Raw genomic sequence first — 25,020 nt, 5'->3', positions numbered from 1 at the left:
TACAACATTTCACCTCCATCATTCCTCACTGCGACAGCAAAAACAACAACAGCATCACACAGAATAAGCAAACAAAACAATAAAGATGAAACACACCTATTCAAACAAACAACCTAACTTTACCAGTGGTTTTTCTGAAGCTGCTTAACTCCCAGGGATAGGGGTCATGAAGTAAATCCATTGCTGCAGTTGCTATCAGTTCTTTGGATGGCAAAAACTGGAACATGGCTATTTTTCTCCTTCAATCTAAAGAAAGTGAATTATTGGAATAGATTAAAACATGACCTCAGTGAAACTAGTTTTGGGTTTCCTATTGAACTCAAAGTGCTGCCTTCATTGTTTAAACATCATTTACCTCTGCTCAGCTTTTCATAAAATTACCACCATCTCCCCATATTAGCTGTGTTTCCCCCATGTACCTTTATTTTTCCACTACAGAAGAGATTTTAAATCACTATATTCTATTAAATCGCTATGATTATTTTTGTGGAAAATAAATAAACGAACAGAAATCAAGCTCAGCCCCATCTATTTAGCAAAGTGCAACACAAGGCCAAGTCACCTGCTGGAGAAGTGACCTCCTACCCCTACTGGGGCAAGGAGATCCAGTTTCATGCCGCAGGATGTGTGAAAGAGCTGATCCTCCCTCCCAGCAAGAGGAGGCTAGCTGGCACTGAGTGCTCTGAGTGCTGCACCGACTGCAGGCATCTCCCCCTTGACTCACACAGAGCTGCAGCCATCACCCAGCCCCACGGGGAGGCAGATCCCCTGTAAGGCTGTGCAGGGTCAAGGGCAGGGCTTGACCTATGAGTAGTGCTGTGCAGGGGCCAGCAATGCCCTGTGTGCCTACCAAGAAGAATAATTTATGGAACATAATTGCAGCTCCCTTTCTCCTCCAATACACTCCCCATGACAGCTCAGAATTCATTCAAGCCTGTAAGTATATTAACCCTCTGTTAATAGAGCTTGCTGCAGCAAATGTTCTCCCCTCCACTGCTCCAGACCAAGGGAGATAATGCTTCTGATAAATAGAAAGAGCTCTACAAATACATTCACCACTACCAAGTTCCTCCACTCACTTTGGGCAGAGCTGCTGGGTGGGCTGCAGCCCCATTCACACCGCGAGGTGAGGAGACATCTCGTTAGGGAGGCCATGATAGCCGTGAACCCGGGTCACTCACAAATCATTTCTCTCCTGCAGTGCTACCAGAGAGCCCTGGCTGTAAGACACTGCCACCCACGAAGCAGCACGGGCATTCATTAGTTCTAACCCATAGCAGGGGAGCACCGATAGCACGGCCTGGCCTTCCACGCTGGGGCCACCAGCTGCTTTCTGTTCTGCACGCTGAGCTGCACCTCCACGCCATTCTGCCCTGCTTGGAGGGGAGGTGCACAGCTCACCACCCTGACAGCCAGCGGCTGCCATGACCTGACCTCCCTTCCTTCTGCTCTGCTCTGCAGGCAGCCCTGTGTAATCCCAAACCAAGTGTGCTGGGGTCCCATCTGCCCAGGCTGGTCGCTCCTGTGTCCGCCAACCAGCAGTACTGCAGCCAAGGTGGGCAGCCACATCCCCCAGGAATGTGTGACAAACACGACCAGATCCCTTCAGAAGCAAACACCTTCCAAAACTCCAACCCAGAGGGTCCACATGGCAACATACACCAGAACTTATTCTTTTCTTTCCAAGGCATCATTGCTGGAGCACAACGGTGAAGAAATATCTATGCTTTGAACTAGTGCTCACAATGTCCCATCTTCTTTAAAGAAGAACAAAATCCACATCATTTTGCAAATGTTTACATAGTAAATAGACACCATTAAAAGCTTCAGGCAAAAAACGGAGGCTTTTTCTGTCCTTAGATCTCTGGATAGTGTGGCTTGATAAGAGGTTTATAACAACAACTTGGAAGCCACAAGTTACCTGATGCTAAGAAAGGAGACCTGGGAGGATCTGAAGCAGCTATAAAGGAGGTACAAATTTTCACTGAGGAAAAAAAGAAAAGGGAATTCCAATAAGAGCTATTGTCAGGCTAGCAAATACTTTATCCAAGTCCTCAAATACAACACAGCCTGATATGCGGTTATGTGTGCATAGACTACCCGTATTCTAGTAACGTGTCTACCAGTGTGCCCCACTGAGCTTTTTGGCAAATGAAGAGCATGCTATTTCTGTGAGTCAAGAAAAGAAAGTACGAAACAGTAAACTGGTTTGACCAGGTCGAATATATTAACATTTAGTTGTGACTTCCATTGGAAGATTAACCTTGACTGAAGAAGAGGGCACAAAGCTCAACACTACCAGCCCTCACACACAAAGCTGAAAAAGGCTTCTCTCTGTAAGAGCTGGAAGATGGTCCTCTGGCACAGAGGCTGAAGTGACATTTCCAATGGAAAGCAACCACCTGAGTTCCGTCAGCACCATGATAGGAGCATGGGTGCACCACTGCCCGACCCAAAAAGCTTCAACTCATCTGAAAAGATGAAAACACCAAAGGCATCGTTTCTCCAGTTTGCCATTCATGTCTGTCAGGAAAGGGTAGAAGGGAAGGAATAGTGCAGGGCACCTCCAGTTATTCCTTTAACTTGTGTGTTATAAAGAATTAGATTTGTTCCTCCACTGATGTTAATCCTTAGGATATTGACTAACATGTATTAATTAAAAATTATGAAAGGATATTAAATATTAGTTAAGTATTAATTTTCTAACAATAAAATCTCTATTATCCTTAATTTAATTTACTCAAAATAATAAAATCCAAAGAGCCTTCTTTTGGCAGTATACCATACTTTGGAATAATTTAATTAATCTGGACTTAGTAAAACCTAGAATCAAAGTACAGCTGTTGAGCCATAATGATTCCTGAATCCCTGGTATCACACTGGAACCTTTTCCTTTCTTGCATTACTGCAAGTTGGTCTGACATTTCAAAGTGTAAACAATAAAACAACCACTGCAGTCAGTACTCATCAAAAGTCTCAGTGCTCTTTAAAATGCTGATGATCAGGACTGGAACACACTGCTCTGCCTGGTCATGCACCTCAGCCCAGTTTGACCCAGTCTTTAGCAAGCACACAGACAGCAACCCCTAGTGCAACATGGAGAGCTGAAGGCTCATTTCGACCCACTGCCTGTGGCCGTTTGTCCCCATATTCAATGCATCCAGTGCCCACCTTTTGCTGCCATTTGCACACGGCTGATGCTGGACTTTAACCCTACCAGCAGCAACCCACACTGGAAACTAAAATCTCCCCTCTGGTGCTGAACACTCCTGTTCCACACTTCAATTCTCTCTGCACAACCCTGCATTACAACAACTGCAGGCAGAAATGTGTTTCCCTTGCAGGGCTTTGAACCAGCCTTCACAGTTTATCTTTACGCTCACTTCTTGCAGCTGTTGGGCAGGCGGCGCGCAGCGGCCGTGGGCACATGCGGGAGCTCGGTGCTGCGGAACCGTTTTGGCATTTCAGCCTTTCTCCACCTAATCCCCTTTGCTGGCCGCGATCCGATGAGTGCCTCACGAAAAAAACAGATGGCAGTAACCGATACAGCCCGTAATTGTGGCCAGTTAATAGCAGAGGATAAGAGTGAGATAAGGACCAAGCCCTGTGGCCAGCTGCTGCTACGTTAACCCTTCACGAGATCACCTCAGTGGGGCTCAGCGACTTGCAAAATCCAAGGATGAATTACAGTTATTTCCACATCCCACCGCACCTCTATTTATTTCCCCCCCCCCATTCATTTTAGGACTTTCACACATACCAGGAAAATAAATTTGAAGCCCAATTCCTCCCTCTCACCTTCCAGTCAAGGATTTTAACAGCCCCTATTGTGATCAAATCTTTTGGGAGTGCAGGTAGCCCTCCCTCCACTTTACATAAGGGAGAGGAACAGTGTCCTCCAGAAGACCGGGATGAGATTTACACTGACATACACCCAGCAGAACTCACTCCAAACAAGGAGTTGCTCTAGGTTTCAATCAGTCATCAAATTCAGCCCGACAGATAATGAAACATTTAAACAAAGCTTCCTTATTCCATGCTATGACAGGCAGGCTGACATCAGCAACAGCAAACAAACAAGGAGAATAAACCTCAGTAATGAGCTAGGACACACAAGGAGCAGCCATTGACTGCAAAAGTAAGCTCTATCCTAAGTCAAAAGATATTGCCCCTTTAGTTTCTGGACAGGCATTCCCACCCAACAAACAGGTACGTATAACTTCAGGAGACACCCATTATGCACTGTTCATGTTGTCACTTCTCACTCCAAAAAGCTACAAACAAAACCCCCACAAATATTACTAAAATTTATTCAAAAAACTTCAGCTTGCCTATCTCCCATTTGAATTCAGCCATTTTGAAGTTGCAATTTGAGGAGAATCTTACCCAAAACAGAGTGAAGGCAAGATGCTGAAACTCCATTCACTTGGAGCATTGGGATTTTTTGGTTTGGTCTGCTAAAACAAAATGGCTTTAGTATAGCATTGAAAATTCTCCTTCACAGAGAGTGTAATTATTTCACTCTAAACAGAGTGATTTTGCCAGCTCTTTAGATCCTATGCAAAAAGCCCCAACCATATGCGCTCTATACAAGATCTCTGACAGTCCAGTCTCGCTTGTGCAAAAGGGCAGCACTGACCACATCCAGCAGAACATTCTTCTACATACAGCTTGTGGTAACTAAACACGGTTTGCGCTTTTGATATTCTAGTTAAGAAAGACATCTCTATTAAAATAAAAAGAAGTGAATATGGAATTGCTTCATCATCTGCTATGTCACTGTTTTTGCCTGTAATTATCAAACTTCTCCACCTCCTCTAGCAAATGAGATTCAAGCATCATTATTTCTCTTGTAGAGTAGTTCCTGAGCACCTACACACTGTACTCCAGCAGTTCTGCTGCACATTTTAATTTGCTTTTATTTGCTCCCAATAACTATTTTTGTCCTATACACAGAACAGACTATCGCTGTGTTTATGAGCTCCTGCTAGAAACATTACTGTTACCAAGCATAACCGTGGTGAAGGACAGGTCTGATGTTATGACCATGTTAGGGAGAGTTCCAGAAAATTTTACCAGTAGTATTGAACACTATTCAGCACTTTTAAATGAGCAGAACTACTGTACCAACCAGTCAACACTGTTTTGGCTGAAAACAGAGTGCCAGCATTCAGGCAGGAAGCAGGCCATAGCTCAATCACAATACAGTTCAAACAAGAAATGGTAACACAGAGAAATATTGCAAAAAAACATTAACTATAATTTTATCCTGAACCTAACCTGAACCTCCCCTGGCACACCTTGAGCCATCACCTTTCATTCTATCACTGTTACCCACAAAAAGATGCCCACCCCCATCTCACTACAACCTCCTTTCAGCTTATTGTAGAGAATGATAATGTGTCTCTGAGCCTCCTCCTCTCCAGACTAAACAATCTCAGCTCTCTCAGCTGCTTGTCACGAGGCTTGGGCTTCACAGCTTCACTGCCCTTCTCTGGACACGCTCCAGGGCCTTGATGCCTTTCTTGTAGTGAGGGGCCCAGAACTGAACACAGCACTTGAGGCACAGCCTCACCAAAGCTGAGTACAGAGACAATCACCTCTTGCTCCTGTTGGCAACACTGCCTCTGATATAAACCAGGATGCTGGTGGCCTTCTTGGCCAATTACTTTTCTTTGCCAATTTACTGTGTTACTTTTATTTATATATTTTTGAGGATAACTGATATCTGTTTCAGCGCAATGAATTTTGCTCTTATTGATTAATCAGATTTTTGTTAACAGTGAGAATTTCTTCCCAGAACATAATTTGTGAACTCGCTGTGTGCACTGTAGTAGCACTCTGCAGCAACACCAAGGGAGGAAGTAAATCCTGGAAATTACAGAGCTCTTTTCTGCAGTGCCACAGAGGTGTTTATCAGCAAGACATGCAGTGAACAGGGCACGAGCCACATGAGCACGTGAAGATTTTGCTCGAGTACAGGCTTGGTGGGATTAGGCCAAGTATAAGCCACACCAGCAACGGCAAAGCAACCATCACTTGAAGCTTTATATTGGGGATTGTAACAATTATACATTTTCTAATCCTGCTTCCTTCTGGTGAAACAATAGATTGCCTATGGCTTTATGGCCACCGTCTGTCAATCAGTCGGGTTTCCATCACCAGCATTCCTCCCTCACCACTGACACGTTGCTTCCACTTGGCCGTAAGCTGTGCACTAAACCCCTTCGTGCCGTGGAGTTGATTCGGGCAGGACGAACAGCCCAGCTCACGTGCCCCTTTTGCAAGTGCAGGAGGCTGAGGCTGAACATCTTGTTTTTTCATTTGCTATAGACATTTGTTCTTGCAGCTGACCATGTGCAGGAGAATTTGCTCATGTTCCAGAAAAGGACAGCTGCACCACAAATTACCTTAAACCTCCTTGCTCCAGGGATTATCTGGGTACAGTGAAGAGTGTGTACTGAAGGGCAGGGGTCTTTTCTTACTATAAACAGAGTTATTAACCTCTTATTTACCAGAAGTGCTTATAAACTGAGTTTTTATATCACTAATCAATTCTGCCTGGTGGTAATTTTTAGGACTGGCCATCAGCCTGTGCTCAAGGGCTGAATTCCTTGTCTGCTTTCTCAGCTTTCTCTTGTAAATGAAGACTTCTGCTAGCACCCTGTATATGGGGGAGACAACATGCACCTCTTTGGTCTGCAGACTTTGGCCCCTCTTTGCCACTTTACGGGAATAGCCACATTACAGCAATCTGCCTGAGCTTTTCCACAACCCTTCCTGAGCAATACATCTATAGCAGTTCTGCCAGTCTCAACTCCCAGCACACCTGATTTTGGCATTTACCGCTGGAACCACACAAGGACCTCAGGAGCAGAAGTAGTGTCATTAAATGATACTATGATTAAATCCAAAGCAATATTTCCAGTTCTAAATACGTATGCATCATTTCGGCAACCCTATAATGATAAACTATATGCAGATAATCTAAATGTACCTAATAGATAATCTTAACGTAAGGCAGCCTGCCCTGTCATCAGCTGGTACTACAGTGTCTCAGGTGAAAAACCAGACAAAGGGCAGTGAAAAAAGAAAGGCATCGATATGAACCCAAAGAGACTGACGACTTCTGACAAATCTGAGTAATAATGAAAATGTAGCTACAAGGACCTCCAAGAAGTAACAACGTCCTGACTACTTAAAATATGTATTTTTTCACCCTTTGCTTCACTTTTCTTATGTTTTCCATTAATATAAAAACATTTTATATAAGGTAACTTTTTTACATTCACTTCACATAAAAATGTTTATCCTCTCAGGCTGGGGTCAGTGTGCTGCCTCTCAACTCCTGCTCTAATACTAATACCTGCACTATGACACTGCAGCAAATTCTCTGGTACTGCAAATAGCCCCAGCGAAGCCCTATCTATTTCCATCAACAGAGGCCTTGGCTCACTCCCCTGCCAATTCAGAGCTCCTCTGCTGGCTATTTAAAGGTTCACAATAGATAAGAGCTTATCATATTCAACACAGAGACATCTGTTTCACAAAATGACAGTTTGCAAGTAATGAAGTTAGAACAAGAATGAAAAATAAATTAGAAATGGAGCTTAATGAGACCCCTTATATAGAGTTCCATTCTGACATCAACAATGCAAACATTTGTGCAACTCAAATGAGTTTGCAATCTAACTTCAAACAGGACCCACCAAATGAAAATTCTGCCCGTTCCCCAGCTCTTCATTTGTAACTTGATGCCAACTATGAGGTTTGTCATGTCAGTCAAAAACCTGAGCTAACAGACATAACGTGAAAATTAAAGCATTTAAAAACAAAACAAAAAAACATAAAAAGCACACTGCAACCTATAAGTGTTTTCTCACAAGCATTTTAAAGAGTCACAACTTTGTAAAGCCCAGCTGCCACCCAGCACAGCACTGGAGGCAGCCTGTTCACATCTCAGTGGCTGGCTCATGTGCAGATAAAACAGTCAGATACAGACTATTCTTCAACCATCAACCACAGGTGGAAATTACAGCAATGGCCTCAACTAACTTAGAAATCAGACTCCACCAGTCTGTAAAATTTAATCATAAGTTCTGTTTGGTTTTTTGTTATTTTTTTTTCATTGAGTTGCTTTAGAATATTTGTTGTGATTCTTTTTTTTTTTAGTGTTCATGTTTCTTGTTTGTTTTATAATGGCACCCAGCTTCTCATCAATGGAATAAGCACTTTAATACCTTTTTCAAATGTACTTTTAATCAAAACCTGCCCTGACAGAACTGCAAGCCTCCACCTTCAATATGATCTGCCAGTATGCTAGCTGTCATATCCAGAGCCAAATGCTTCCAAGATGCTGATAACCATGTATTTTCTCATTGCTGTTTTATGCAACCTTTCCTTTCACAATAGGCAGTAGCAAAAACCTCAAGCTATTAACATATAAATCATATTGTTTCCAGATCTTCTCTAAAAAGCATATAAAGAACATCTCTACGTATTACAAATTGATCAGAGCTTTTCCAAGTACTTCCTGCAGCATCTTTCTAAGAAATATTCCCACCTGTGCCAAAATTTTCACTCCGAATCCAAGTAGCATTATCACCATGAGGCTTTTATCAAGGATGTATATTGTATTACATTTCTAGAAGTCAAGGGTTAGATACTGCTGGGAAAACTATGCAACATGAATTCCTAAAGCGTACTAGCAGCCCACAGCCACACCAAGACCATTCTAAAAATAAGCTAATTTGCTCTGGTCCAGAAAGTAGAGTAGCAACACTGGCTCCTTGAAACCATCTTACTTCCACTCTTAGCAAATAGTGGAATCACAGAATCACTATGGTCAAAGCAACCCTGGAATGAAGCAAGACCCACCTCACAGTGTCTCTGAACTGCACCTAAGACTCAACCTTAGGAGATACACTGTGGCAAGCAAAGAGAAAATAGAGCAGTCCCCCACCCCCACAAAAAAAGACACCAAGACAAGAGTATTTGTACCAAAGTACTCTTCACTAACATGAGTGGGAGAAAAGTCTCCAGTTTTTCTTATCATTCATTTCCACTATGGCACTCAGTGGAGTCCAAGACATCAGTAGCTCTTGGCCTTGCAATTGGTTCTTATTAATAGCTTCCTTTTTACTGAGGAGTTTCTAACACTGGTTCTTCTGGCCTCATGCACACACCCCTACCGCCCCTTGCCAAACCTGACAACTCACTTCTTTCGCTAATAAAGCAGAACACCCCACAAGACAGCAAACTCTATCCTATTTTGATTTTCACTTTTTAAAGCCTTTTTCTCCTCAGTGGAGCTACACTGGTCTCTGGTCTATCGGGAAAGTCACCAGGGGAAAAAAAAAAAAAAAAAAAAAAAAAAGGCAAAAAGTAGAAGAAAACAGTATTGTATTATTATGGATATATTTGAACTAGAATCAAGATGGACTTCCAAAGCAAGTGTACTTTGTAGGTAGCATATAGTTTCAGACTAAGCTTTTATGACTACCATGCTTAGGAGAAGACATGGCTTTACAAGCGCTGGAAATATTCAGTCCACAATTTTCCACAAGCTTGGGGGCTTAAAGCAAATAAAGAAAAGAAACAAAAATCAAAAGCCACCCACTCATCCCTCATCTCAGGAAACAAGAGCATGTAATTCTGCCAGCTGGAACACATGAAAACGTCATTTGTTTTCCCCATCCTTTCTGCACACGAAAGGGTTCCCCCCCATTGCAGACACAGACTTTTCTGTACAGATCTCCATGTCTCCTTCTGGGGCCCTAAAGCCATAGAGAGGGCAGGACTGCCTGAGTGCTCCTGCAGGACAGAAAAAGGCCACATTTCAGCAGCATTTCCTTCACCTGAGCCAGAAAGGGAGGAGAGCTCAGCAGCTGCAGGGAAATCTCTGAGCCCGAATGAGACTGGCAAACCTAGCAGGAAGGCTTTGGTTTCTTTGGAATGACTTGCAGGTCAGGGAGGTAAGAGAAAGAGATGATTTTCCTTCTTTCCTAGAAAACTGTGAGGTAAGAAGAAAACAAGAGGAGTTCAGCTGAGATGCTGAAGAGCCCAAAGTTCACGCTGCAGGTACATTTACCTCGTTAACTGGCTTATGATTTAGGGAACAGAAGCTATAGGATGAGTGTGGGCATTTAACCCCAGGAAGGAGCCACAAAGTACCAGAACGTCAGCATCCAGCACAGAAAGTTCCGTCAGAAAACTGTGCTGGAGATTACAGAAACAAGATGCACAGAGTAGGCTGCGGTTTCCCTGGCACCTCACCATGATCCATGCTGCCCAAGTGACAGTCAGGACCTTTGCATTTGAGGATCCACTACAATGTACTTGAAACCACAAAAGATATTTGTGTCTCAACAACATCTCAGCATAAATATTTCTGCCATCGTTAAGTCTTCAGCAAAAATCCATTTTTGTGTGCTTAGGCCCAGTGAAAAGAGAAAAAGAATAGGGCTGAAAGAGTTAAGGAGTTTATTGTGCATTTACACATTTTTAGGGATCATCTTTCAACAATGGCAGTAAAATCAGCATGTAGTCTTAATTTTCTATGGTTGAACCTTGAACGTGAATCATTATATTACAATGTACTTATTGATTTCAACAGGAAGAAGACTAAGCCCAGAAAATCAGGTTAGGAACCTGAAACTGGGCTGAGGAAAATGGAATTTTTCTGGTACTAAAAATCTCTTATGTTATGTAAAATACATCAGAATTTTAAATACGAGATTTGGCCATTTGGAAAATATTCTTATCATTTTGAAACCCACCAGGGATGGGACAATGTCAGTGAACTGAAAATCTGATTAGTACTTGTGCTTTGAATTCAAAAATAGTATCTTTTCCACATGTCATACAGTAATATCTAGTTTTACCTGCTTGTGTAAACAGGCACGTACATAAAATGAAAGGTGTTTCCATGAACTATCCAATGGGTACAAGGAGAAAATACCTGTGAGTGTTGAAATTCTAGAAAGTTTTTTATTGTCTGTATTGCCACAGCTTTTGGACAGTTCACGAGGAGACTGGCACACTGGGGCACCATGGACACACATATATAAGTAAAAAGAAGAGATCTGCTCTGCCTTCCCTACATTTTTATAGCCTCTGCTGACAGCAGCACTCAAGCCACCTGGGGACCTGACCCACTATTTAAGCAGACCTTAGCACTGGCACTGCCAGCACAATTTCCAAAGTGGTCCCCAGCCAAGATTTTGCTTGAATTCCACATCCTATAAAAACTTCTTAAAGGGTTCTGGATTTTCTTACACAGAACAGTATATGGCAAACATTAACTACTTCAAGCTTCAAATGGCGTGGTAACAGATCCAGTGAGCAACCAGCAAGTCACACTTCTGTGAGTCAGCACTCAACTCACTGAAATTTCCAGCTTATTACAAATGCTTACATCAGAATTAGCTGTGTCAGAGAAGATGGAAATTACTTTATTAAGTGCACACAGGAGATCAAGGATGCTGGTAACATGTGGGTGAAAAACATTCCTGTGGTGCTCTGATTTACATGAAGCAGATTTATTTGGGCAAACAGAAAAGGTTAACAAAAATATGTTTTGCCTGTTCCAGGCAGCTTGAACTAGAACATGCAAGTCATCAACATGAAACTTGACTAGATAGTCAAATGTTCAAGCTTCACAACATGGTATGGCCAAGTTGCACACAAGGCCTCTAAACTCGCCTTTGAACACAACAGCATGCATTATCTGTCACACAGTATGGCTTCCACTTAAGGTAGAAGAAAGCAATAACTTAGTTTGCCACCAATTACTCAGTCATGCATGAAGCAGAGCATCTGAAAAATGCTGCTGTGCTCTGGAAACATACTGCTTTATTTGATATTGCTGTATAAGCATCAAACTATTTTGTTTTAAAAGCCGTGGTAAATTTATGAATGAAACTGTGCAAGAGGGATTTAATAAGAGATCCATAGCAAGTGTTCAGTGGTCTGGACGTTGCCTGCCACCAGGGTAGCATGAAATCATTTGATAATTAGACCATGGCTATGCAGGATTAGCATACCATAAAAATATAGGGCTGCATTATTTATATTTATGTAACAGATGGATCTTTAAAAAGGTTGTGCATTTTTAACGAATGCAACATCATGCCAGTGTTGACAGAAGATTTAGAAGTGCTGCAACACAGCCAAACAAAGCCTAAGAACATTACCTTCCCTCTTTCCCCCTCTTCTCTCACACTGGTCATAGACCAGAGAAACAAATGTGGAACAGTGCTATGAATTTAATTCCAGAGATTACATTAAGTACAGAATTCACAGAGCATTAGGTTTAGGGATGCATTTACATTGTAGGTAATTATAGGACTCCTACTACAAAGCCTACCTGAAGGACACATGCTCCTTATGTAGGACCCCAACACAGGTCTGAGACAGAGTAGAAAGACTACCTACAACTACTTAAAATAGTAATGTTTTAAAACTGTATTTTGAAAGAAAAGCAGCAAAACCAAAACATGTAAAGTCTATGGGTTCAGATGACACTCACAATTAGTGCATGCAGCTAATGGATGGAGTTCCTTAGGGCACCTCTTGAGCAAGAAAGGGTGAGGTAACTGGGATTCTTCAGCCTAGACATGAGAAGGCTCCAGGAAGACCTCACTGTGGCCTTTTTGGATTTGAAGGGATCTTATAAGAAGGAAGGATACCAATTTTTTACATGGTCTTATAGTGATAGGACAAATGAGGAATGGTTTAAAACTAAAGGAGGGTAGAACTAGGTGTGATGTTATATGCAATTCTTTACTAAGAGGGCAGTAACACCATGGCACAGGCTGCCCAGAACAGCTGTGCATACCCAATCCCTGGAGGTGTTCAAAGCCAGGCTGGATGGGGCCCTTGGCAGCCTGAGCTGGTGGGTGACAATTGGGCCCAATGCAAGGGCTCCAGGATTCTAATATTTCAAGACAATGTTTACATTATAAAAGTCTATAAAGCAGAAGTACTTTAAATTTCACTGACCAGATATTTTTTCAGCTAGTAATGGTGATAAATGCATCGCATCTTCCCAAATTCAGCTGGACAGGTAATGAATGCAGCTAGCTGCACCTTCCCTGCTTGAGGATTTGGCAGATGATGGCAACTTTCTTTAGCTCTGGAGATACAGAAACAATTTCAGCACAGTTGTCATAATAAATGAGTTTTCTTTAAGGCACACAGGAAAAACTACAGAAGGCAAATTATACTGGGTTGCTCTGAAACAACCATAGAATGGTTTGGGTTGGAAAGAACTTTTAAGATCATCTAGTTCCAAATCCCTGCTATAAACAGGGACACCTCCCACCACAGCAGGTAGCTCAAAGCCCCATCCAGCCTGGCCTTGAACACCTCCAGGGAGGGTGCATCCACAACCTCACCATCCTTGTAGACATCTGCTCCAACAGAGGTGACCCACTGTCATCACTGCTGAAATGCACCACTGTCGTGGTTCTGTAATTTGGTTGGTGTTGCTATTCCACATCAGAACATCACGTGGGATAATGGCAGTTAAAGAGACAAGTTTTTTTCTTTCTTTTCTTTATCTGCGAACTGCCTTAAATAGGCATGGTGGGTGGGTAGCGGCACCGGAGGGGAGGTCGGAAACGGGATGGGGTTCCCTGCAAGGAGATGCGGTGGTTGGAGCTTCCCACCTGCCACAGCCCGTTGGTGAGATTTGGACTTGTTTTTCTCCTTGTTGAAACTCTCTCGTTGTTGTTTAGCGTCATTGGGTTCATTAAACTGCCGGTCGTTCTCAGATCGTTCTTTTTTTTTTGCTCCCATTCTTTCCCTCCTAGCCCCATTCGCAATCTCCCTCCCCCTCCCCTCTCTCGGAGCGCACGTGGCCGCGCCGCCCCACGCCGTTAGAGAGGGGAGGTATTTTGTTCCTTCTCTCCCTGGGTTTGTTCCCGCTGTCTCTTAGAAATGTTCAGCAAGCACCGATGAATCTCAGCGGGTGCCATTTTTTTTTTTTTTTCCTCAGAGTTAATTGAGAGGTCTGAGTTACCTGATCAAAACCTTGGTCAAAATCTGCCCAGAAAGCAGACCTGAGAGGATGGCAGTCTGTTAGGTATTATTTCCAAAGAGGTTAGTTGTTATCATCACACCAAGAGGGGATTTTTACCCTTTTACCCCCAAAATCACCCTCTGCATAGCAGCTGTTTCCTCATTTTAATTATTCATGTCTAGACTTGTACTGGGAATAAAGAAAGTGGTGTGGGTAGAGGTAAAAAGGAGGATGAAATTTCTTTGAGTGTTATTTGTCTGACTTCATACCATTGTAAGGAGATGCAAGTTAGTTAACGTGTGATTAATAGTTCACTTTAAATTCTAGACTAACAGATGCCAATACTGTCAGTTAATTTACTGGACAGTAGTAGCATTAATTACATACAGCATTACTCAACCGACTGTTAGTCTGAGGCCAAATAACGTACCAACAAGCTAGACAGTATGAGTTTAGATGGAAATATAGCAATATAAATTGTGCTTTTTAAAGGTCTTCCTTAACAGCCAATATTCACTGCAAAGTTCCAGCTACCAAATCATTTCTATTGTCCCACGAATCACAGCTGTGTAAGCTTACTTGAAGCCACATAAGTGAAGCATTTTTTAAAGGAGGTACCAATTAGATATTAGAACCATAACAAAGAACTAACATTTTCATACACAAATCAGTTAATGAATATGTTAATTACAGATGATGTAAAACAGCCTAGCATTAGAAAGATCTAAAGTCCTAATTTTAACATAAGTATTTTCATATCTGCACTAGGAGTGACTTCTGGAGAGAAATCCACACATAGAAAAGTTTGTGAGAAGAATACAACCTTCAGCAGTGGAGTAAAACTCTGAGGCTTGTGAAGAACACATACCGAGCCTTGGTTTCCAGAACACTGAGGTTTGTTCAGACAGAATCTAATTTCACGTTAAACCAAAAGTTGTTGATTGCGATGTCAGAGATCAAGAAAGAAAGAAAAACACTTGTGCAGATTTTTATTCCCTCCCTGGTCTACTTCAAGGGGGCAGAGAAAAAAAAAAAAAAGTTTGTTGCCTAGCTTCTCAAGAGGGAGCTTCAACATTTAGATTTGGTTTTGTTTGTTCAGGAGAAACAACTTCACAGTGCACACTGCCACACCTGCCAGAAGCCAGAGAAGCACTAACAAGCCATTCGTTTATGCAATCTGATTAATCTGACTCCTGAAAGTTCATTTCTGCAGGCTTCCTTAAAGACAACTACAAGAAAACCAGAGGGCATTAGCAGCTAGCAACCTTACCTTCCTACAGCAATTACCATGGGAGCAGATTTACAAAACTCAGGTAAATCTCTCTCCCACCACCAGCAGATTTAACCTGGTGGCTACACCAGCAAGCTACTAAAATTCAGTACAGCTTTGAAAGGAAAGAGTTTGCTCCACCAACAGCACTTGTATCTAATCTCCTGTTGTTTTCACCACTTGAACTCAGCTTTTGTAACAAAAATGGTCACATCTCCAATCCTTGCCCACAGATCCACTGGGGCGAGCCTGAAGAAAGCTCACATTCCCCTCTTGGGTTCTAAAACTCACAAGTTCCACCCCATCCTCACTCCCAAAACAAAGACCAATTTAGGAAAACAAGACTCACCACAACCTCACAGGACACTCTCCATGCTTCTTTTGATTCAGCCTCATGGCACCTACTCCCTTTCTCCAGCCTTTATGTGGGGAAACAAACAGGCTCCAGCTGTGGCTCGTCAGCTTCAGGCCAGGCTCGTCAGCTTCAGGCCAATGCAGGTGAGGAAGCTGCACCTTAACCCCTTCCAGGCTATGGCCACCAGTGCCCACCTTTCCCTCTCAGAAACGTAGTTAGACCATGAGAGCAGCACAAACATATTCTCCTGCTTTATGCTTAGTTAATCTTTCCTTCCTTCCCCGTGGTGGCATGCTCTGCTCTAGCCTTCAGCTCCATTTCTACCCTAGAACAGGTGGTGCCAAAACAACCCAGTATCAGCAGGACTAGCACCCAAGTTCTGCTTTCTTTGTTAATTTCTGAGGCACTGTGCCCATCTCTGGAGAACCACCCAGTACCAATGTATGGTGCTAGTCCCTCTCAGAAGCAAGGCAGCTCAATGGCATGCCTGGCTAGCGTGGAAAGCAGGGCACCATTTGCAGAGAGAGCCCAGGAGACACAGGTGTAGCTCCCTAACTCCCTTCCTGACAGAGCTGTGCAGATTTGCACACAGCTGAGGCAGCACAGTCATCAGGGTGCTGGGGCCCTGCTCCACTCACAGAAAACAGGAGTTAACATTCATTATGTTAGAACAGTAGAGCACAGCTTCAATTCTGCCTACTTTTGCTACTTCATCTACATAACCAAACAAAAGTAAATATGTATTAGCACATGAAAATTAAAGCTGTTTGATTTTGTTGCAGTCCAAGTGCCTTCTTTAAGCAAGGGTCAGATAAACTCCACAGTCAGTTAGGGTCGCCTTTGCTTCTGAAGATACTGAAGTACAAATAAAGCCAAATCTTTTTCCAGCTGAGTTGCTTTGTGCAAACACTGAGTAAGGTAAATACACAAGAAGGGCTTGGATTGCTTTGAACTAACCACAGACAGACAGGCTAAGCATCTGTGAAGGAATTTAACGCTAATCAAGGGGTAAAAGGGGCTTCCTCTGTCATGCCACAAGCAGTATGGATCTTTCCTCCTGTTTCTCTCAGCATAAGCCTAATGTTTACAAAATCAGAAGTAGGGACTTAACACAATGTTTATTATTTCACTCCTAAGTGGAAACAAATCCGAGTGTCCGATTATGGTTTCTGGACACCACATACTACTTCCTACTCTTGCTGACAGAAGCCAGTATTTACTTGCTCTTAAAAGCAGCAGACAAATGTCTGCCTCTCAAACGGCTTTCGAAGTAACTGTCTTGTGCTGCTGGAAGCAATGAGCATTTTACCATTAGCTTGAGCAGCATGAGAAGGGCCCACAGAAGCATGGTGTCTGGGCTAACTCTTGTTTTGTTCGGTCCCTTATTTAGGTAGTTGGCACTTTGCACACCTTACTTGAGAGCAAAAGAAGCAGCTTTCTTTTAGTTCCTACCCTCTAGGATGACATCTGCCAGTTGGTATAAAGAGTGGCTGAAGTTCCTCTTTGCAAGTTTGAATTTTAGGCAACTGAAGACTTGGCTCAGCATCCCGTAAACTGCATTTTCCTTCTCCTCAGTTTGTAGTTTTCTGAAGCACATGCACTGCTGAAAAACAAATCAGTAAACGCTGCATGTTGAATCACATAGCAAGGAGCTTCAACAATGACAGCAAAATTAATTGTAACAAAATAAGACTCCTTGTTGTTTATTAGATATTGTAAGAATAAAATGTACAGTATAAAAATTAATATCAAAACTGTGCACAATTGGTTTTGACAGCACATTTTCTTTTGGATTAACTACACAAGCAGCCTTCTAACAAATTATGCTGAGATCCATTTTTATATTTTCTAATTTTAAGCGTATCACTGCACTATCTACAGTTTGATCTACAAAATTAAAACAACTAAATTTCTGCAGCATCTTGGTGGCATTAGTCAGGAATGAGCAAGTCAGTAACATCAGCTTAGAGGGGATGGTTGTTACAACAAAATGTTAATTGTTCAAATTCATTAACAGAATTGCTTTTGAAATTCCAAGTCTTATAGTGGTCCATTTTCAATATCAAACACTTGACATATATTGATGACAAAGTATTTCTACTTACATTTTTCTCTTAGACAGATCAATAATCCCGTTTTTTAATTCCCTAATGAATTTTCACATCTCTAATATTGGTGTAAAACAGTTTGTTCTGCTAAAGGAATAGTTTAAATGTTTTGTAAGATACCCATTTTCATTTAAAGTATTAGCTATATAAATGAATGTAAAATGGTTTTTATTTGTTCAATCTCTGTATTTTCAGTTTATGTTCTATTGTTTAGAAAAAAGAAAACGTTACTGCTAATGACTAACCTAAAACAGTCTGTGCTATGCATTACATGCCAGCAATACTATTTTTTACTACAATATAAAAAACACTAAAAAAATTGTAATTATTACCAGGGAATAGTATCTACTGTTATTAAAAGCGAGAATTTTCCCCTGATTTAAAAATAATATCTGCATCTTCATTTCCCATTCATACTCTATTTTGCATTAGGAAGATGATTTGAACTGAAAAGGTCTTCTCATATTGTCCAAACATTTTTTCTTAGTAGACACTGAATCTATTTGTACCATTGCAATGCATTTAGAGTAATAGACTGCTGCTAGATACACCCACATATCAACAATTTAAAACAGGAATGGGTGCCTCAGAGCACTCGGTCAGCCTCAGAGAACAAAACAGGTGACATTCTTTCCCTTGAGGTGTTTCAAATATAAATCACCTTTTAAGTTGGCACATATCACAAGAACTCTTAAAATAATGCCTGTGAAGTGAAGATAAATCCCAACACAAATGATGCAAACCCCATTCTTTAGAAATATAGAAAAGTCCAAAAATGTTTTTGTTTAACATTAAACTGGTAATTTTTTTTTTTACAGACAGTCAAATTATCTCATGCTAGCAGCAGCTGGACTGTTTACTTTCCTTGTATTTATTTATTCTTAAGACCACTGGCAAGAACAGTCTGTAGGCTCTTGGATTGAATAGCTGACCCAGGTTGAATTACTAGTGCAATATAATTGCACTGTTCGTCTCTGCAGTCCAAGCTCCCTGCAGCATTTGCAGAATCTTGCATATGTGTTGATGTTGTAGTTATATATACTTGCGGATGGGCACTTTCCATCACATGAAACAATGTTCACCTGGTAAAAAATATAAAGATATCAGCAAATTGAAGCATTTAGGAAATAATGTTAGGAGTTTCTAAAAAAAATTAAAAATAATAATAATAATAATAATAAATTAAAACCAGTCTAAAAAAATTGGCACCCAAAGCCAACTGCAAAGCAATGAAAAAGTAGGGATTTATTTTATCCTCTTATGGAATCACTGCAATTGAGTAATAAATAAACACTAAAGCAAGTTGCCTAAATATGTCTCAAATTTTATCTCATTGAGCTTAATGGTGACTTTCCTGTTGATTTCAGGAACAGCATGGGTTGGCTATTAGTACACAAAGAAACAACTTCAGTTTTGAATTTAAAAGTAATCATAGCAACTGTGGCTTGAACATGGCACTGAATGTTCCCAGCAACTTCTTACAGCATTATTTTCAGCAATATACTCATTTGGTGTTAATGTGCTGGCAACAGTAAGGAGGAACGTAAGGAAAAAGCCAACAATCATTACTATGTTAGAACAGGAAGACACCCTGTGACAGAAACAGACACCAAACTCATAATTTTTTCAAGTTCAGTAATCAGGTTTTGCATTGCTCTTTGATGCATTTCTTAACACTGAGACTAAATTTTCCGGCTGTGCAACAGTTCAGTCTACAAAATGTACTCAGTGTCAGTTTGGGGGTTACAGCTGTTACACTATACTCTTCTATGACAGCTTTTTCAGGTGCTCTTACACATCTCACACAAGACATCTGCACTCTTGTTACTGCTCACATTGCCTTACTGCCCAGCAAGAGGTTGGTGTCTTCCAACCATAAATCATTCAGCAGACATATAGATAGCGCCTCATTCTTCCTATATATATCACAATATGCTCATGCTGCTGTCTAAAACGAACTTCAGGACTCTTTCTTTGTTGGCATTTAAGATGGCATTGAAACACTTTTCCAGGACAGATGGAAAATTAAACACATCTGCAGTAGTTTCAACTGCAGTACATCACTGGCAAGTGTCTGTTACATCAACATTAATTCGCAACTACTAATTGCACTGCAGGGTAAAATGAGAGCTAGGATTTGCACTAAATTAACTTGAGCCTAAAAATGTTCAAAAGTGGGGAAGACATCCTCATTTTTCTTCTTAATTGAGAAGATGATTGCTGATAACTTAAAGAAACACAAACTTCCATAGCTGTGAAACAGAGATTTGAACAGTAGCACCATGAGATTTTTGTTTTCTTTTACCCTCTTATTATTATCATATTAAAAGAAAATTTCATAGTTATTTACTTACGGGTGTGTTACTCCTGCAGTCATTCTTGCGAATGGTCATCCTAACAGTCACCTTTTTACAGAATTTCCCATCTTCCTTACCTGCAAAAATGGGCATTGATTGAAAAAATATGAGCTCCTTAACTCCTTAACATTTCAGAGATAAGAACATTCCTGAATGTTTTATGGTGTCAAGAGGCAATGAATGTACCCAATACATCTCCACAATAGTCCTTGTGACATTAGCTATGCTTTGCATTGAAGTCACTGCTTTTAAAACTTTCTAGTTCACTCCTTAAAATTCATCTCCTTGTGTCTCCAGTATCTTGTATCTCTGAAAGTTTTATTCTTCGCTCAGAAGCCTTTTACAGAGCAAGTCTATGCTGTATTTCACAAAATTTTGTAAAATGATAAATTCCTCCTGTGAGATGGCTTGTGAAAGATGCATAACATTTAACAGAAAATGCATAAATCAAACCTTAAGAGTAATAACCAAATTCCAGCAATATAGATAAGTTTTAAAATGAACACAACGCCGGGATCTGAAAGTAACCAGGGCTCAGCAGAGGGAGCGGGAAGGGAGGAATTCTGTATATGTTTATTAAATAAGAAAAACAAGATAGGAGAATAAATTATATATTTTATTTACATTTGCACTCTTCACATTTTATCTCACAAAATTGTTTACAAAGTATGTGATGAAATAATAAAAAAAAAAGAAATAAATGAATTAAAAGCAGTTAAATTTACTTAAGGAGAGAATTCTGGGCATTTTGAAGAAAAGCAAGAAAAGTTCAGTCTAAAATTGAGTTGTCTGAAATCAGAAAGCGCAGTATTTTCTCAAGATGATCCTCTTCATGTTGAAGAAATCACATCACATCGAAGGTCTGCAAGAAAAACAATTAGTTCATTCCACTATAAATGCTTCCACACTTTAGCAGATTTTACACAGCATGTGCTCACACAACACTTTACTTAGAAAACTACATTTTCTTTCAGCCAAGCAAACCAAAGGTGTTACCTCCAGAAAAGCAAGGGCAATTAAAGACTCGTTGGTTTTACCAGTGTCTAATACTGAAGTGTGACAGAGTTTTATTGCATCTTAATGCCCAACATTCAGTTTCCTGCTCTAATCACTGTCAAATCAGGTTAAACTGCTTCCAAAAGAGAAACATTTTTGTAAATTTGGGGGGTGAAGGGGGCTTCCCCCCTCCACTTTAAAAACAAGAGAAGGACTGAAAGAAAGAACAGCAATGAACTTTCCTGGAAGGAAATTAACATCTACTATCAGAAACAGCTGCTAGTGCTCAACTATTATTGAGTTATAGTTGCTGCTTAGGTTAAAAAAAAAAAAAAAAAAGAAAGAAAAAAAAAAAAAAAGAAATTGAGAAAAGAAGAATAAAATACTTTTGAATATGAAATAACTCACCATTGTTTTATGTTTCTCAGTCTTCTTCATGTACTTTCTTCTCTTACATTACACATGGTGTATAGGATGGGGAATTCAGTGCAGCTGTGGCTATGGCTTCATCTTGGCTACAGCAAAACTGCATCACATTTCACAAAGAAATAAATATATAAAGTATTTCCATGTATGTATGTTAATGTCCAGTGGCTTTTAATGAGCTCTAACTGTGGTATACTTTTCTCTGAAGAGCCTTTCAAAACATGTGAAAATTTTCTTATATGGGTCGTGTTAATGAATTTCTTTTTCATGTTCTTTATGGTCAAAACTCCTTCCTTGTTTTTGAGTTGATTCAACAGCTTTGTCACTTAAAGTGATGTCAACATAAAGGAGTAATACAGACTTCAATGTAGTGTTCCTAGAGTGAGAAGCGTAGTTTAATGAAATATGTGTCACTCAGCAGTGTACAAAATTACAGTCAACATCATTTCTCTTACAGAAACATGAAGAGATGTTTTCACAACACAAATGCCAAGCTAACTGCATTCATACTGTGTTACAACTCTAGAAGTTATCATTCTCTATTAAACATAAATAAAATCTCCAATTTTCACGGAGTAAGCAATTTCCAGTAAACTGTCCTTACTACAGCAGGGAAAGAAATGAGATACTTCTACTAATATGCCACTGTAGGCAAAGCTATTTGAAACAGCATGTGCAAATAAGTTATTTATTAAGCTAACCTTAACAAGCAAAGCCGTTAGTGTCTATGTTCTACAGCACTGCACACAGAACAAAAATAGGGTACCATTTTTCAAACACAATAATTTACACATGCAGCAAAGCTAAAAACTATGCGAGTGCTTACTACCAACAGTATATTGTTGGCTAACAACAATGCACTGCCCATGCAGTGCAAAATGAAAAACAAAACCAAACCACAACGTGAGCCATTCTGAACTGTAAGCAGCTCTACTACACTGCAGCTTTTGGTATAACCGGATAACATAAGGCCTGATGCTCCTATCAGGGAGTACATTGTTGGGAATCAACAATGATGCTGTTTGGGTTGATTCTACTAATTTCAGGAAAATGTACCTTTATTACAGCTAGCATAGGCTGTAGAAGTGACTGGGCTAACAGGGAATGGGAGGAACACTGACACGGAACCTGGTAAGAATATTACACGTTGAACAGCTTATATGTTATAACGGATTCCTTATCAATATGAAACACTTTGAAGCTATTAGATTTCAACATATTTGAGAAAAGAATTTAACATTAAGAGGTCTGTGTGTTACTTGCATTGCATAATGTCAAAACCAGGAACAATTCAAACATAGGATGCTGTATTACAACATGGATCCGTTACTTTTATTTGTTTAACTGGTTCAAGCCCAGATGTCTTCAAAAAAATTTGTTTCTGATCTATGTCAGTAAAACTAAGACTATCTAGTATCCCAGATTTAAGTTGTTCTTTGGGGCTGCAAGAAAGAAATAGTGTATTTTCTTCTCTGAGCCATACTGGTAAAAACTCTTTGAATTTTCATGGAACTCTTCAGGCTTACACAGAGAACTTCATTTCTTAAAATGAAAGCAAATATCGCAACAGTTTCTAATCATAAAGTATTTCAAAAGAAAATGACATGCTGATAACCCTTTTCATAAAATGTCTCACACAGTAACAACTGACTGATAGCTCTCATGCCAGATTTGTTCTGAGTCGGACTTAACTAAATGATTCACTGGCCATGCTATCTATAAACAGCTGTGAAATCAACGACACGGACATACTTTTAAATGCAAATCTCCAAAGTCAATGGCTACTTTTTAAGTGGTTTATTTATTAATTTATTTGTTGTGATGCATGCCCTACATTAAAAAACTTCATTTTGTCTTAAATAATTAAGAGTGTGGTCATGATCCCTCCCTAAATATATAAGTAGTATCTTCTGCTTTGCTGAAAATCAAAACCAGATTAATAGATTTTTAGCTGCCTTAATAACTGTTTTGTTCAGAAACTGGCTTGTATGGTTAGTAAGGCACTGAACAGTAATGTCAGATAATCTCAAAAACTAATCTCAAAGAGCCAATGGAGAGTGAGCTAAAGAGCTAGGAACAAGTGCTTAAAGCACAGGCCCATTACAATGAAAAATCATGAAGATGTAGTACTATTACCTTACTGTGACTGGGAGCAGAAAAAAAGCAGATCAACAGTTTCAAGAAGCTCTTTACCACAGCATGTAATACATAACGAATTAAATGAAAAAGTGTGTCCTGACTCACAAAATGTATCCCATTGCAGTAACTGCACATGATGTCATATCTAGTAGTCATGATCAAGTCCCATCCCAACCAGTAGGAAATACCTGCACATTTCTCCAACTCTCTCCTACAGTTTATATCCTATCCTTAGCTTTTAGGTCACTTTTCTACCTACTTATGCAAGAGAATGTTGTATTTTTAAAAGATAATATGACACTGTCCTGTAAAAGAAAAAAAAAAAAAATCTCCTTTTACATTGCATTTAAGGTTGTCAATGTCAGGTATTACAACTTAAATGCTTCAGGTCAGGTGTTTGGCTCATTGAGTCAGTGATACCAGTATATGAAGAAAGAGAGTACGTAGCTTAAGATCTATAGTTGAGAATTAGCAAATTTAGAACATATTCTGTAGAGAATTTTGTTATTTTTTCCAGAACCCCTTTACAAGCTCTCATAGACACCAAAACAGACCTTGGTTCCAGATAAGAGTGGGTTTTTTTTCTTTGCAGGTTATTTTAAAAATTCATTGCTTGAAACCTCTTTGTAATATGTCTTATTAACAGAATCCAGGACTATATTACAATTAGTTAATTACTTACAGCATTAACTTACAAACAGCATAAATCAATTATTATTATTATTTTTAACCAGGTATGAAGACGTGAGTGTAGCTGAAGCATTTTTTAAGGTGCATTCCAAAATACAGTAGCATTAGATGCAGTAATTATTATTTTTAAGAGTTTTACATGAGAAGAATAAAGTACTCAAGATTGCAAATTAGTGACTTGGCCAGCCACCGTCTGTGTCACTGTAGTAAATCCTTCAGTGCTAGACCCCTTTTTTTCTGGTTTAATTCCACTAGCTTCACTAGTATTCACATAAAAGAGATTGGGAAGAACACATGCATCTTTTGAGATCAGAATCAAGCTTCCATGCAGTAAAGAATCAAACTTCTAAAATAACAACAGATCAGACATACTGGTGAGTCTCAATGAGTGGAAATTTGTGTGTTTCATTAATCACTTACATGTTTTGCAACATCCGTCCAGGAATGGTACGACATAGCCTCCAACCTGGTCAAGAGAGATGGTGGGGAAAAAAAAGTCATTTTTTCAAACGTTTGTTCATATATATCTGCATGCCCTCGCTAATAGGAAAATCTTCTGGATAAAGCTCTAGAAATTCACCATTATATCCTTATAACCTTATATGGGCAAAAGACTCTCTGAAGAACCAAACCATTGTTATCAGTGAGAAAGAGCT

The 25,020-nt window shown here is 40.1% G+C and overlaps 1 protein-coding gene across 1 annotated transcript in view; it reads right to left on the bottom strand.

The window, feature by feature from the left end:
• Positions 1 to 18,626: 18,626 nt before the first annotated feature.
• Positions 18,627 to 25,020, bottom strand: part of OTOG (otogelin) — an 89,453-nt gene continuing 83,059 nt past the window's right edge. Inside the window, exons 54-56 of the mRNA XM_072337744.1 lie at positions 24,785 to 24,830; positions 20,111 to 20,190; positions 18,627 to 18,838 (exon numbers count right to left, since the gene is read on the bottom strand). Coding sequence (XP_072193845.1) covers positions 18,638 to 18,838; positions 20,111 to 20,190; positions 24,785 to 24,830 — 327 coding nt within the window. The 3' untranslated portion in view covers positions 18,627 to 18,637. The remainder of the gene's footprint in view (positions 18,839 to 20,110; positions 20,191 to 24,784; positions 24,831 to 25,020) is intronic.

The sequence above is a fragment of the Excalfactoria chinensis genome, chromosome 5, assembly GCF_039878825.1.
Source record: "Excalfactoria chinensis isolate bCotChi1 chromosome 5, bCotChi1.hap2, whole genome shotgun sequence".
In the NCBI taxonomy this organism is placed as follows: Eukaryota; Metazoa; Chordata; class Aves; order Galliformes; family Phasianidae; genus Excalfactoria; species Excalfactoria chinensis.
This window is presented reverse-complemented; position numbering and strand designations above follow the sequence as displayed.